At 40.9% G+C, this 15,163-nt stretch overlaps 1 protein-coding gene across 1 annotated transcript; it reads left to right on the top strand.

Moving 5' to 3' along the window:
• Positions 1 to 3,265: 3,265 nt before the first annotated feature.
• Positions 3,266 to 11,469, top strand: LOC147970966 (uncharacterized). Its single transcript, XM_087523750.1, has 2 exons — positions 3,266 to 3,612; positions 11,298 to 11,469. Exons 1-2 carry the CDS (start codon positions 3,266 to 3,268, stop codon positions 11,467 to 11,469), a joined length of 519 nt encoding a protein of 172 aa, XP_087379876.1.
• Positions 11,470 to 15,163: the final 3,694 nt, after the last annotated feature.

Raw genomic sequence — 15,163 nt, 5'->3', positions numbered from 1 at the left:
AATGTTGTGTCGGTTCTATTGGTATATATACACCACCATCTGCTAACCACTCCATGTATCTTTTCTCATTACCAGACCAGTGCCCGACAATGGCTTTGGTGACCCTAGATGCTTTCAAGAACACAGTACACAAGCAGTGCCACTGGCACATTATGAAGAAGTACAGGGAACACCTCGCATACCTGTACAAGCTGCACGAAGACTTTAAGGATGAATTCACATCAATCCTCAAATGGCCCCTCAAGCCAACTGAGTTTGAGGCTACCTGGAAAAGACTCATGGATAGGTACAACCTCCATGATGATGTCACGATGGTGGGCATATGGGATGAGCGTGAGAGATGGATATTAGCCTACTTCAAAGATATTTTCTACGCCAAAATGACATCCACACAACGAAGTGAGAGCATGAACTATGTGCTCAAGAAGAACTTCATAAGTGCAGACAAAACCTCCACCGGTTTGTCAACCAGGTAAACTCCTGCGTCAAAACCAGGAGGCAGACAAAGAACCAGGAGACAATGGGTAAACGGGTATAGCTCTATCACCTGTCGTAAGAAAAAATAACATGCTTACTGAAGTAAAACTTTATTAGTTAGACAAGTTTTTGCTGGGAGAAAACAAATAATTTGGTCATCATTCTTGCATGGGCAGAAGGAACAAAACATGTTGACCTTCTATGGGTTTGACAGCCAGATGGCAAAGTTGTACTCACGAGCTGTGTACAGCGAGATCAGAAAAAGGTTAAAACTGAGCACACTCTTCATGGTGACAAAGATGGAAGAGCCCACAAAGTACCTCGTGCCGTACAACAACCCGCAAAAACTGTCTACATGGGCTCAACATGCGTTCCAGGTGGTTGCATACCCCGTGGGAGAAACATATGAGTGCGAGTGCAAGATATGGGACCAGATAGGTGAGGACTAAAAACATATGTTACATACTGTACTACTTTTTTTGCAAAGTTTTTCTTTGAATGAAATGACAAAAAACATGCACCTCTTCAAAAAAATACAGGTATTTTCTGCATGCATGTCCTGTGCATGATGCACACAATTAAGGCTGCCAGCGTTCCAAAGAAATACATCCTCGGGAGATACACCAAACACCCAAAAATCCAGCCAACATTCAACAGAAATGACTTGAGGATAGTAGCATCAAACAAGGCATCCCAATACCGCATTGAAAGCTCACTGCTGACGTTGAACATGAGAAGCCAAGAGCAAATGGCAAGGTCATGGGTCGTCATGGACAAACTTGAACAAGAACTCAACGCCATGCATTCTGCTGAAAACAGAGGTGTCGCGGACAATGAAGCCATTGAGCAGGATATTGCTACAATGTTATCCGAGATGAACCGTCTGGGAGCTATTGACCCATTCGACAACGAGGAAGATGAGCAACAGCAACCAGAGCTAGCCCATGTGCACACTCAAGAGCACCAACATGCTCACATGCAAGATCATGAGCTTGATGGTGTTGTAGGCGAACGACATGACAACAGGACATCCTACCAGCAGCAACAGGAAAGGGTGATTAAACCACCCATATTCTCAAACACAAAGGGGAGGAAGAGTAAGACGCAAGCAGCGAAAGCAGCAACCAAAAAGCCGCCATGCCCCATCAGGCGCATGGAATTTGGCCCGGATGGCAAACCTCTCAGGATAAGGGCATGTGGATTCTGCAATGTTGTGACCAACCATAATTACTGCACATGCCCACTCCGCACAGATGCCACTGTCAACAAGCAAATGCTGGAGAAGCAGATTGGAGCCGCCCAGGTTTCTACCAATGGAGACGACACACGTAACAGCTACACTTGCCGCAAGTGTGGGGGAACTGACGGACATAATGCCCGCACGTCCAAACTGGGCAAGGAGGTCAGTGGCATTGAACAGAAACATGGCAAAGTACAGTGTTCCAAAAAATCAAAAGAAGAGGATGAAAAAGAAGAGTTTGACGAGAATGACGACCAATCAGACGAAGACAATGAAGATGACAGTGTTCGGGACGAGGAAACTAAAATTGATGATGAAGCTGCCAAGGCTCAAGCAGGAAAGGGCGCCGACAAGGGACAACATTCGGGGCCAGTTAGGAGGATCTCAAGACTGAAGAATCCATAGTGGTTATGCTGCTGTGTCAACTGAAAAATAAGCTTGTACTCTCAGTTGCCTCGGTACACAATGAGGAAACATATCAGAAACACTGTCGTTACCAAAACTTATTTAGCTTTATCATCGATTTCTCGATCAGTACTATAGTTAAGATATAATTTGTGAATTGTGCCCGCTGGACAAGTAACATTATTATGTAAACCATTTGATATCCTTTTGAACGCAGTCACAAATACATTTCAAAAAACTTATCTGGATTTATGTAACGCCAACACTATTGTCGACCAGTAACTCAGCAAAAATATGTTAAGGAAAATTTTAACTCTTATAGTATAATTCTCACTCGTCAGTACAAGGCAGAGTAACCAAACACAACCATGAACACCTCAAAAAACATAGTTTGAAAAACAAACTATGTCTGCTTCTGCCAGTCCTAGTTCAGAAAGTCCATCAGTACATCAAAATAATTACCTCAAGCAAATGCAAATATAATACACATGTACTGATGAAAAACTAATTTATCTGTAAAATATACTTTCAAAGATTATCTTGATATAAATAATCCTTTCAAAAAACAAAAAATGTTTTAAAAAACATTAGCATGATACACATAGTCTGACTGATATTTGGTAAGTTCAATCACACTTCAATCACCAGTGCAAGTACCCACAGTAGAGGAGTACAAACCTCCATCATCACCAACCCTGACACGCGCAAGTGGAATAAGCAGCTGATAAGTTCAGCTTGACAAGACCAATCAGTGCGACAGTAAAATGCCATCATCACCGGCCCTGCGACGAGCAAGTGGGATAAGTAGCTGACAAGTACATCTTGATAAGACTATTCAGTGCGACCAGATTAATACCCTGACAAAGAAATTGGCTTGGATGGTTGGTTCTTCCAGGCCACCGCCCGCGCCATCCACTGGGCGGTTGCCATAAGGGACTGCAAACGGCGACCCCACCCACTACACTCACTACACCCACGTCCCCGATGAACCGCCTCCCACACATCCCCGTCGACGCGCTGCAAAAATACCCCATTGTCTTCCATCTCTGCCTCATTCCCAGAACCACCATTTCTGCTTCCATCTCCACTGCACACAAACCACAAACTTCCCTCTCCCAAGCCCATAGTCGCCGGAGGAGGGCGATGGCGGAGGAACCGTCCACCAAGCATCATCATGGCGAGACGTCCGACAAGAGCACCAACCTCGTCGACATTCACATCCCCGGCAAGAAGCGCGAGTACACCAAAACCCTCACAGGGGTTGAGCTCCATAGCAAGGAGACGCTGGAGATCGTCTGCCCAAGCGAACCAGACAAGGTCGATGAGATGATCTCCAGGCTCTGGAGGAACGCTGGCGGCTCGCATCGTAAGATCGTCGGCCTTGGTGTGCACTACACCAGGGAAGACGAACCTATCCAGATGGCAGCAGTCCTGCAGTTGTGCATGGAGGAACTCTGCCTGGTGTACCACGTCGCAGTGGCGACGAAATGGTGACCCATCCTACTCATTTGCCTTGTTTGGTTCATCTGTTTAATTAGTACTCTATCCTGAAAATTTCATCAAACTTGTTTCCCAACTAGATGTACTTTTGTGGTTTGTGAAAGTGGATGCACTACTGATACGTCTCCAACGTATCTATAATTTTTGGTTGCTCCATGCTATATTATCTACTGTTTTGGACATTGTTGGGCTTTATTATTCACCTTTATATTATTTTTGGGACTAACCTATTAACCGGAGGTCCAGCCCAGAATTGCTATTTTTTTGCCTGTTTTAGGGTTTGGAAGAAAAGGAATATCAAACGGAGTCCAAATGGAATGAAACCTTCGAGAACGTGATTTTCTCATCGAATACAACTCACGAGACTTGGACCCTACATCAAGCCACGTAATAGGAGGCCACGAGGTAGGGGGCGCGCCTACCCGCCCCCCCAGGCGCGCCCTCCACCCTCGTCGGCCCCCTGTTGCTCCACCGACGTACTTCTTCCTCCTATATATACCCACGTACCCCCAAACGATCAGACACGGAGCCAAAACCCTAATTCCACCACGTAACTTTCTGTATCCACGAGACCCCATCTTGGGGCCTGTTCCGAACCTCCGCCGGAGGGGGCATCGATCACGGAGGGCTTCTACATCAACACCATAGCCTCTCCGATGAAGTGTGAGTAGTTTACTTCAGACCTACGGGTCCATAGTTAGTAGCTAGATGGCTTCTTCTCTCTTTTTGGATCTCAATACAACGTTCTCCCCCTCTCTTGTGGAGATCTTTCGATGTAATCTTCTTTTTGCGGTGTGTTTGTTGAGACCGATGAATTGTGGGTTTATGATCAAGTCTATCTATGAATAATATTTGAATCTTCTCTGGATTCTTTTATGTATGATTGGTTATCTTTGTAAGTCTCTTCGAATTATCAGTTTGGTTTGGCCTACTAGATTAATCTTTCTTGCAATGGGAGAAGAGCTTAGCTTTGGGTTCAATCTTGCGGTGTCCTTTCCCGGTGACAGTAAGAGCAGCAAGGCATGTAATGTATTATTGCCATCGAGGATAACAAGATGGGGTTTTCGTCATATTGCATGAGTCTATCCCTCTACATCATGTCATCTTGCTTAAGGCGTTACTCTATCTTTAACTTAATACTCTAGATGCATGCTGGATAGCGGTCGATGAGTGGAGTAATAGTAGTAGATGCAGGCAGGAGTCGGTCTACTTGTCTCGGACGTGATGCCTATATACATGATCATACCTAGATATTCTGATAACTATGCTCAATTCTGTCAATTGCTCAACAGTAATTTGTTCACCCACCGTAGAATACTTATGCTCTCGAGAGAAGCCACTAGTGAAACCTATGGCCCCGGGTCTATCTTTATGATATCAATCTCCTACTACTTAGTTATTTACTTTGCTATTTACTTTGCCTTTATTTTACTTTGCATCTTTATCATAAAAGTACCAAAAGTATTATCTTATCATATCTATCAGATCTCACTCTCATAAGTGGCCCTATAGGGATTGACAACCCCTATTTGCGTTGGTTGCGAGGATTTATTTGTTTTGTGCAGGTGCGAGGGACTCGTGCGTAGCCTCCTACTGGATTGATACCTTGGTTCTCAAAAATTGAGGGAAATACTTACGCTACTTTGCTGCATCATCCCTTCCTCTTCAGGAAAAACCAACGCAGTGCTAAAAGAGGTAGCAAGAAGGATTTCTGGCGCCGTTGCTGGGGAGGTCTACGCAAAAGTCAACATACCAAGTACCCATCACATACCCTTATCTCCTGCATTATATTATTTGCCATTTGCCTCTCCCCCCACTTCACCCTTGCCGTTTTATTCGCCCTCTCTCTCTCTATCCTCCCTCTCTATTTGCCTCTTTCTATCCGCTTGCCTTTTGTTTGCTTGTGTGTTAGTTTGCTTGCTTGTCATTATGACTAGTCCCTTATCTTCTCCGTTGTCTCCCGAGAATGAAATTCTAAATTTTAAGCAAGGGGAGGGTGAAAATCTAAAAGAATTTGCAATGCTCAAAATAAATCTACTAGGAAGCAATCTACTACCAGTCTCCTTCGCAATTTTTATGTAGGCATTACTCCTTGGCACCGTTATATTCTTGATACTATTACTGGATAGAACTTTTTGGGTATCCATACTTTTGATTCTTATAATGCTATGTTAGATTTATTTGGCTCACGCCCTCTCTTGGTTAATGGAACTATATTAACTTTGGAGCATGTAATGCAAAGGCTTGAAATTATTGAAAATAAGGTTGCTACCATAGAGTTAACTGAAAATTTGGATAAAAAGATCCACATCCGAGTCTCTCAATATGGAACTAAAGTAGGAGTTACTTTAAAAGATATTAAAGAAAAGGAACCCACAGTTAATGAGAAAATAAATCACGATTCCGTTAGGATCGATAAACTTGAGAATATTATTACCAACTTGGGAACCGCTTTTTCTTCCGTCAAGAAAGTCCCTCCACTAAAGTTGCCAAACTTATGTACGTTCCTAAAAATATGGGTGAATCATCTAGTAAGGAAAATGCGGATCTCAAATCTATAAATGTTCATCCTGATCTTTTTGCTATCATTAAGGAACCATTTGTTACAAATGAATTTTTCGATCTTGTGCCTAAAAGTTTGATAATTAATAAAAATAAAGAAATTCCTAAAGATGGTAGATGCCTCATTGAAGAATTGCTTACCAAAGATGGCAATACCTAGATCTATTCTTGCTTGTTATGCCTAGCTAGGGGCGTTAAACGATAGCGCTTGTTGGGAGCCAACCCAATTTTATTTTTATTCCTTGCTTTTGCTCCTGTTTAGTAATAAATAAATTATCTAGCCTCTGTTTTGGTTGTGTTTAATTAATGTTTGTGCCAAGTAGAACCGTTGGGAAGACTTGGGGAAAGTCTTGTTGAACTTGCTGTAAAAAACAGAAACTTTAGCGCTCACGAGAACTGCTGTCATTTTTATTTGGAAAGTGATATTTAGTTAATTCTTTTTGCAGATGATTAATAGATAAATTACTCACGTCCAGGAGTTTATTTTAGAATTTTTGGGGTTCCATATCTTACTCTAGCTACAGATTACTACAGATTGTTCTGTTTTTGGCAGATTCTGTTTTTCGTGTGTTGTTTGCTTATTTTGATGAATCTATGGCTAGTAAAATAGTTTATAAACCATAGATAAGTTGGAATACAGTAGGTATAACACCAATATAAATAAATAATGAGTTCATTACAGTACCTTGAAGTGGTCTTTTGTTTTCTTTTGCTAACGGAGCTCACGAGATTTTCTACTTTAAGTTTTGTGTTGTGAAGTTTTCAAGTTTTGGGTAAAGATTTGATGGATTATGGAACAAGGAGTGGCAAGAGCCTAAGGTTGGGTATTCCCATGGCACCCCAAGATAATATAAGGACACCTAAAAGCCAAAGCTTGGGGATGCCCCGGAAGGCATCCCCCTCTTTCGTATACTTCTATCGGTAACTTTACTTGGAGCAATATTATTATTTACCACATGATATGTGTTTTGCTTGGAGCGTCTTGTATGATTTGAGCCTTTGCTTGTTAGTTTACCACAATCATCATTGCTGTACACACCTTTTGAGAGAGCCATATATGATTTGGAATTTTTTAGAATACTCTATGTGCTTCGCTTATATCTTTTGAGTTATATAATTTTGCTCTAGTGCTTCACTTATATCTTTTAGAGCACGGTGGTGGATTTGTTTTATAGAAACTATTGATCTCTCATGCTTCATTTAGATTATTTTTAGAGTCTTAATAGCATGGTAATTTGCTTAAAATCCTAATATTCTTGGTATGCAAGATTAATAATAAAACTTTCTTATGAGTGTTATGAATACTATGATAAGTTTGATACTTGATAATTGTTTTGAGATATGGAGATGGTGATATTAAAGTCATGCTAGTTGAGTACTTGTGAATTTGAGAAATACTTGTGTTGAAGTTTGTGATTCCCGTAGCATGTACGTATGGTGAACCGTTATGTGATGATGTCGGAGCATGATTTATTTATTGATTGTCTTCCTTATGAGTGGCGGTCGGGGACGAGCGATGGTCTTTTCCTACCAATCTATCCCCCTAGGAGCATGCGCGTAATACTTTGCTTTGATAACTTGTAGATTTTTGCAATAAGTATATGAGTTCTTTATGACTAATGTTGAGTCCATGGATTATACGCACTCTCACCCTTCCACCTTTGCTAGCCTCTCTAATACCGCGCACCTTTTCACTGGTATCATACACCTACCATATACCTTCCTCAAAACAGCCACCATAGCTACTTATTATGGCATTTCCATAGCCATTACGAGATATATTGCCATGCAACTTTCCACCATTCCGTTTATTATGACATACTCCATCATTGTCATATTGCTTAGCATGATCATGTAGTTGACATAGTATTTGTGGCAAAGCCACCGTTCATAATTCTTTCATACATGTCACTCATGCATCATTGAATATCCCGGTACACCGCCAGAGGCATTCACATAGATTCATATTTTTTTCTAAGTATCGAGTTGTAATTGTTGAGTTGTAAGAAAAATAAAAGTGTGATGATCATCATTATTAGAGTATTGTCCCAGTGAGGAAAGGATGATGGAGACTATGATTCCCCCACAAGTCGGGATGAGACTCCGGACGAAAAATAAATAAAAGAGGCCAAAGAAGCCCAAATAAAAAAGAGAAAGAAAAGAGGACATAAAAAGAGAAAAGGCCCAAATAAAAAATGAGAGAAAAAGAGAGAAGGGACAATGTTACTATCCTTTTACCACACTTGTGCTTCAAAGTAGCACCATGATCTTCATAGTAAAGAGTCTCTCATGTTATCACTTTCATATACTAGTGGGAATTTTTCATTATAGAACTTGGTTTGTATATTCCAATGATGGGCTTCCTCAAATTGCCCTAGGTCTTCATGAGCAAGCAAGTTGGATGCACACCCACTTAGTTTCTTTTTGAGCTTTCATATACTTATAGCTCTAGTGCATCCGTTGCATGGCAATCCCTACTCACTCACATTGATATCTATTGATGGGCATCTCCATAGCCCGTTGATACGCCTAGATGATGTGAGACTATCTTCTCCTTTTTGTCTTCTCCACAACCACCACTCTATTCCACCTATAGGGCTATATCCATGGCTCGCGCTCATGTATTGTGTGAAGATTGAAAAAGTATTGAGAATGTCAAAAGTATGAAACAATTGCTTGGCTTGTCATCGGGGTTGTGCATGATTTAAATATTTTGTGTGGTGAAGATAGAGCATAGCCAGACTATATGGTTTTGTAGGGATAACTTTCTTTAGCCATGTTATTTTAAGAAGACATAATTGCTTTGTTAGTATGCTTGAAGTATTATTATTTTCTATGTCAATATGAACTTTTGTCTTGAATCTTTCGAATCTGAATATTCATACCACAATTAAGAAGGATTACATTAAAATTATGCCAAGTAGCACTCCGCATCAAAAATTCTGTTTTTATCATTTACCAACTCGAGGACGAGTAGGAATTAAGCTTGGGGGTGCTTGATACTTCTCCAACGTATCTATAATTTTTGATTGCTCCATGCTATATTATCTACTATTTTGGACATTGTTGGGCTTTATTATCCACTTTTATATTATTTTTGGGACTAACCTATTAACCGGAGGCCCAGCCCAGAATTGCTGTTTTTTGCCTGTTTTAGCGTTTCAAAGAAAAGGAATATCAAACGGAGTCCAAATGGAATGAAACCTTTGGGAACATGATTTTCTCATCGAATACAACTCAGGAGACTTGGACCCTACGTCAAGCCACGTAACATGAGGCCACAAGGAAGGGGCACGCCTACCCCCCCCAGGCGCGCCCACCACCCTCGTGGGCCCCATGTTGCTCCACCGACGTACTTCTTCCTCCTATATATACCCACGTACCCCCAAACGATCAGACACGGAGCCAAAATCCTAATTCCACCGCCGTAGCTTTCTGTATCCACGAGATCCCATCTTGGGGCCTGTTTCAGAGCTCCGCCGGAGGGGGCATCGATCACGAGGGCTTCTATATCAACACCATAGCCTCTCCGATGAAGTGTGAGTAGTTTACTTCAGACCTACGGGTCCATAGTTAGTAGCTAGATGGCTTCTTCTCTCTTTTTGGATCTCAATACAATGTTCTGCCCCTCTCTTGTGGAGATCTATTCGATGTAATCTTCTTTTTGCGGTGTGTTTATTGAGACCGATGAATTGTGGGTTTATGATCAAGTTTATCTATGAATAATATTTGAATCTTCTTTGAATTCTTTTATGTATGATTGGTTATCTTTGCAAGTCTCTTTGAATTATCAGTTTGGTTTGGCCTACTAGATTGATCTTTCTTGCAATGGGAGAAGTGCTTAGCTTTGGGTTCAATCTTGCGGTGTCCTTTCCCGGTGACAGTAAGAGCAGCAAGGCATGTAATGTATTATTGCCATCGAGGATAACAAGATGGGGTTTTCGTCATATTGCATGAGTCTATCCCTCTACATCATGTCATCTTGCTTAAGGCGTTACTCTATCTTTAACTTAATACTCTAGATGCATGCTGGATAGCGGTCGATGAGTGGAGTAAGAGTAGTAGATGTAGGCAGGAGTCGGTCTACTTGTCTCGGACGTGATGCCTATATACATGATCATACCTAGATATTCTCATAACTATGCTCAATTCTGTCAATTGCTCAACAGTAATTTGTTCACCCACTGTAGAATACTTATGCTCTTGGGAGAAGCCACTAGTGAAACCTATGGCCCCCGGGTCTATCTTTATCATACCAATCTCCTACTACTTAGTTATTTACTTTTCTATTTATTTTGCCTTTATTTTACTTTGCATCTTTATCATGAAAATACCAAAAATATTATCTTATCATATCTATCAGATCTCACTCTCGTAAGTGGCCCTATAGGGATTGACAACCCCTATTTGCGTTGGTTGCGAGGGTTTATTCGTTTTGTGCAGGTGCGAGGGACTCGCACGTAGCCTCCTACTGGATTGATACCTTGGTTCTCAAAAACTGAGGGAAATACTTATGCTACTTTGCTGCATCATCCCTTCCTCTTCGAGGAAAACCAACGCAGTGCTAAAAGAGGTAGCAACTACTGCATTTTCTCAAGTAGATACACAATAAATGTATTTTGAACCTGATGCACTGGATTACTATTTGAAAAATCTTGCAGAAGATTAATTTCCAAAGTTGATGTACTAGTGTAGTATCTGATCTTGATCTGATTGTGTAGTTTCTGTACACAATGTATTAAAAAGATGTTTCTGAACTTGATGTAGTGAAGTAGTTTCTGAATTTGTTCTAATGTTATTTTCATGAGCACAAAAACTAAGAACTTGCTGAAGCATTGGTATGTGTTGTCCTATTCAACAAAAGTAAATAAACTAGTACTAAATCAGCACATACAACATTGGCTCAAACTATGTATAATCCAAAAAGAAAAATAACATGATGTACTTGAATTTAATTTCCGAACTTTGTTTACTAATTTCTGAAGTACATTCATCCATTAATTATGCTATATAAGCATCTACTTCATGGATTCATCGCTTGTAAAACAAAACAAAAATGAAGAATTCAAACATCAAAGTAATGCTAATCTTCAAAATGTCTCTCCCATTGCAGGCCCAAGCGCCTGAACGAGATGCTGAAGCATGAGAGGTTGTTCACATTTGCCAGTTTCAGCATTGAAAGCGACAAAGAGAAGATGAAGTTGTCTGGCCTTCCAACGATCAACCCCAACAAGTACGTCGACATTCAGCGCATCTGGAGAGTTCCATACAGCGGAAAAGAGTAGGACTCCTTGACTGATGTTGCAGCCAGCGTCATCCACCCATTCTACAAAGGCATGAAGAAGAACATCGACACGGAGGAAGACCACAAATTGTGGGGGATCAGCCCGCTGCCAGACAACCTCATCGAGTACGCAGGAGTAGATGTGTACGCCACATACAAGTCATGGAACATGATCGACAACATCACAAATGGTTGGGAAATTTCAAAAGCGCGGGAGGCTGACCACTACTACGATTGCCCCTTTCGCCCCTTGTAGCGATGAAGATACATCAAAGCCTGGCTTCATTTTCCTTCCGCTTGTGCTTGTCTTTTATCTTGTTGTTTCAAGTTAGTAGTTTTCTCTTGTTGGGTTGAACCAGTATGATTATGTCATGCTTGTCATGGTTGAACAAGTTTACTTATGTCATCAAGTACATTGTTTTGCTTATCTCATTATATAAGTTGCTAGCTTCATATTTTGTTAATCCATCATTTCAAATTCAAAGTAGCTTCTGAATGGAACTTTGTGGCTGCTCTAAAGTACTAGTTATGAAGCAACTAATCACACATGTTGTTCCATGTGTAGTTTCAGTATTGTATAGAAAACATAACAATGAAAACAATCAGCACAATTTGAGTTGCTTAACAACGCTTCAAATGTTGAAGCAGAAATTCTTAGTACTTCATGTACTGTTCTCATTCATATGTAGCTGCTAGAAAATTAACAAGTACTACAAACAAAAAAAGTTAAGAAGCATCAGCACACACTTATGTTGGTCACTTGCAGACTAAGAATGACAATACTAGTACACTTGATCGGACAGTACATACTTACTACAATAAAAAGTACAAAGAAGCATCAGTCTGTAATCCCCACAAAAAAATGTCAGACTAAGAACATAAGTGCTACTATGAATGGACTATCAGTAGAACTTAGTCTACACGCAAGTACCATAGTGCTGAAAATGACACCATAAGACCCTTGAGAATAATCACAAAAGCAAACACAAAAACAAGGCAAAAACTTCAAATTAAAAAATAACACTTCCACAGAACTAGAACAAAAAGTATCAGTCCAAGTTACTGGTGGAGTCAAGTACTAGATTCAAACAAACAAAAAAGTAAAAATTGACCGCCCAAGGATAGGCGCAGGCCCTCACGCTGCTAGATACTTGAACTCGAGCCTGTGAGCGAATCCCTAGTAATCCGCACAATGCAAGGCTAGCCGACCAGGGCCCACAGGTCATGAGAGAGAGCGAGTGCCGTGTATAAGCGCCCAGGTAAGTATTCAGAGGAGTTCGACTAGTAGGACTCGGCCGCGCTTATAAACAGGTCGAAAGCCTCCTCGCTTAGCGAGGTGGGACTAAACCTAGAGCACACGCACATCCAGCAGTGTCCAAAACGCCCGCGCGGGCCATTTGGGCCGGAAAACGGCCCAATAGCATCCATGGTCTACAAACACCCCACCAATAAGCCCAGTTAAACATACCAGAGCGCGGGGCAAAGAAATATAAACTACAAGAAAAATGTTCGAAACTGAAAATATAAAAGTTCAAATACTAGTTCGCAGTCAATAACTTTAAATACAAAGTATAAAAATAAAAATAATTTTAGCTCTGCACCACGGATGATAAAAAAGGAAAAAAAATATGATACAAAACAATGAAACTCTAAACAACAGAAAACTTAATAGCCTATCTGTTAAATGTACATAATTTAAAACACCGAATTAAATATTACTTTCAGGTTCAACTACTAAAATGCAAGAAGTTCAAATAGATAATGTTTGTCAATTATGCTAAATTTCTTATTTATATAAAATCTGACAAGTTCAACTACTAAAATGCAAGAAGTTCAAATAGATTTTCTTTGTCAATTATTCTAAATTTCTTATTTATATAAAATCTGACTACTTCAACTACTAAAATGCAAGAAGTTCAAATAGATTTTCTTTGTGAATTTTGCTAAATTTCTTATTTGTAGAAAATCTTTCCACACCTCAACGAACGATTTCGTCATAAATAATCTCAATCCCCCCCCCCCCAAAAAAAAACTCAGTTCAAACATACATATGACAGTAGAACTAAAAAAGCGGGAACAGTCAGGCCACTCACACCACTGTGACACCAAATTTCAAAACTGTCGTGGAATTGTCACGGCAGATGTCCTAGTAGAAGGACTTAATCGTGGAGCCACCGCAACTAGGAAGCTTAAAGGGGTTAAAACGGGAAAAAGGACATGAGGGTTATACTACTTCGGCCCCTTGCAGTGACGGTAAAAGCCTAATCCAGTTTGAGGTGGTATTGCTTATGTTTCGATTACTAGGGAGTGAATCCGCTAGACCTAGCTTTTGATCTGATCTTACTTGCCCTGAACCGTCGCCGGGTCGTCCCTTTATATACAGAGGCTGCCACCGGCGGCTCGTAGAATCCCGACCGGCTCATAAACAGTGTCCGGCTCGGTCTCAAACTATTCCTGCTTTACAATGCAAGTTATGTACACATGGCGGTTTATCTCTACGGGCCTTGAGTCACCTTTGGGTCTTGGGCCCTTAACTAAACCGCCATCTTCCAGAACTGTCTTGGGCTTCATGAATCGCCATAGGTATAACTAGGCCCCTCCTGGGCAGGTCATACCTAATAGTTATATCCCCAACATTAGGCCCCAGATTGATTTGAACTAGTTCATGTCAATCTTCAACACTTATAGGCAATCTTCTGCTCTTTATTGTGCGAAAATTTGTAACCCGCCATGACGTCATATCCAGGATTTTGTGATAACCCGCCATGACGTTATCTGCCATTACTTCACACTTCATCTACATATCTCAACGGATCTTTATCTTAATGATTATCCCGAGAATCGAGGCGTCCTGGTAGCTGGATGACCATATTTTCGGCCTCCTCATATTTTGCACCTGCATGTTGCCTGTCTCCTTATAAATAGGATCTGAAAACCATCTCCCATTTTTCTCCTTCTTCCTTCTTTCTCTCGCAACTCCTCTACTGCTCGAGATCCATCGCCACTGCAGAGCACCTCGTCTTCCTCCATCTCGGCCGCTGCATCAACCTGAGTCAAACCAGATAACGGCGGTGACCCTCCGCAACAGATTTGCAGTTGTAAGTTTCTGCCTTCTCATACCTTAGATCCGCACTGGGGTTTTTGAGGTTCTCTATGTTCTTCGTAGTTCATCGTAGTTCATCTTCCAGGCTGTAACGCGAGCTTCTTTGATCTGAAGACGGTGTTAAACCAATGTGGTAGTCATTTTATTTCTACTTTTGATATCAGTAGATCCCCTTTTCTGGAAGAAAAATCTTGTGTAAGCTCATGAACTCATATGTACTAATTTTTAGGTCTAGATTTATTTTTCCTTTCCTGAACAACCTTTGATCCAAAATAATAGTTGCAGCCTGTGAAACTTGTTTATCTTAGTACTTAGCCAACTTTTTGTTGCTGGCAACTCCTGAATATCTTTATTCATGGCGGCTTACCATGTCGACTTATTTTTCCTTCATATACCATTAGCCCTTATTTAAGCCGCCATTATACATCTATACTGCAATCATTAGCTTGTAATTCCACCAATTAATTTGAGCCAGCAAATTACTTCCTTTTAGATTGTCTTTTCGCCATGCCGCCGAAGACGACGACAGTTTGCAACTGGGTCACTTCCACAGTAACTAAGGATACTCTAAAGGATTTTGTCACTGTCGGAT

Source organism: Triticum urartu, chromosome 5A (genome assembly GCF_056163025.1).
Source record: "Triticum urartu cultivar PI428250 chromosome 5A, HENAU_Tu73, whole genome shotgun sequence".
NCBI lineage: Eukaryota > Viridiplantae > Streptophyta > Magnoliopsida > Poales > Poaceae > Triticum > Triticum urartu.
Note: the sequence above shows the minus strand (reverse complement) of the source record. Positions and strands in the feature narration are given on the sequence as shown.

Excerpts from the sequence above, each read along its gene's own strand:
- LOC147970966 (XM_087523750.1), top strand. The coding sequence starts at position 3,266 with ATGGCGGAGGAACCGTCCACCAAGCATCATCATGGCGAGACGTCCGAC. Across the intron at positions 3,613-11,297 it reads GTCGCAGTGGCGACGAAATG|GCCCAAGCGCCTGAACGAGA; the intron begins GTGACCCATCCT and ends CTCCCATTGCAG.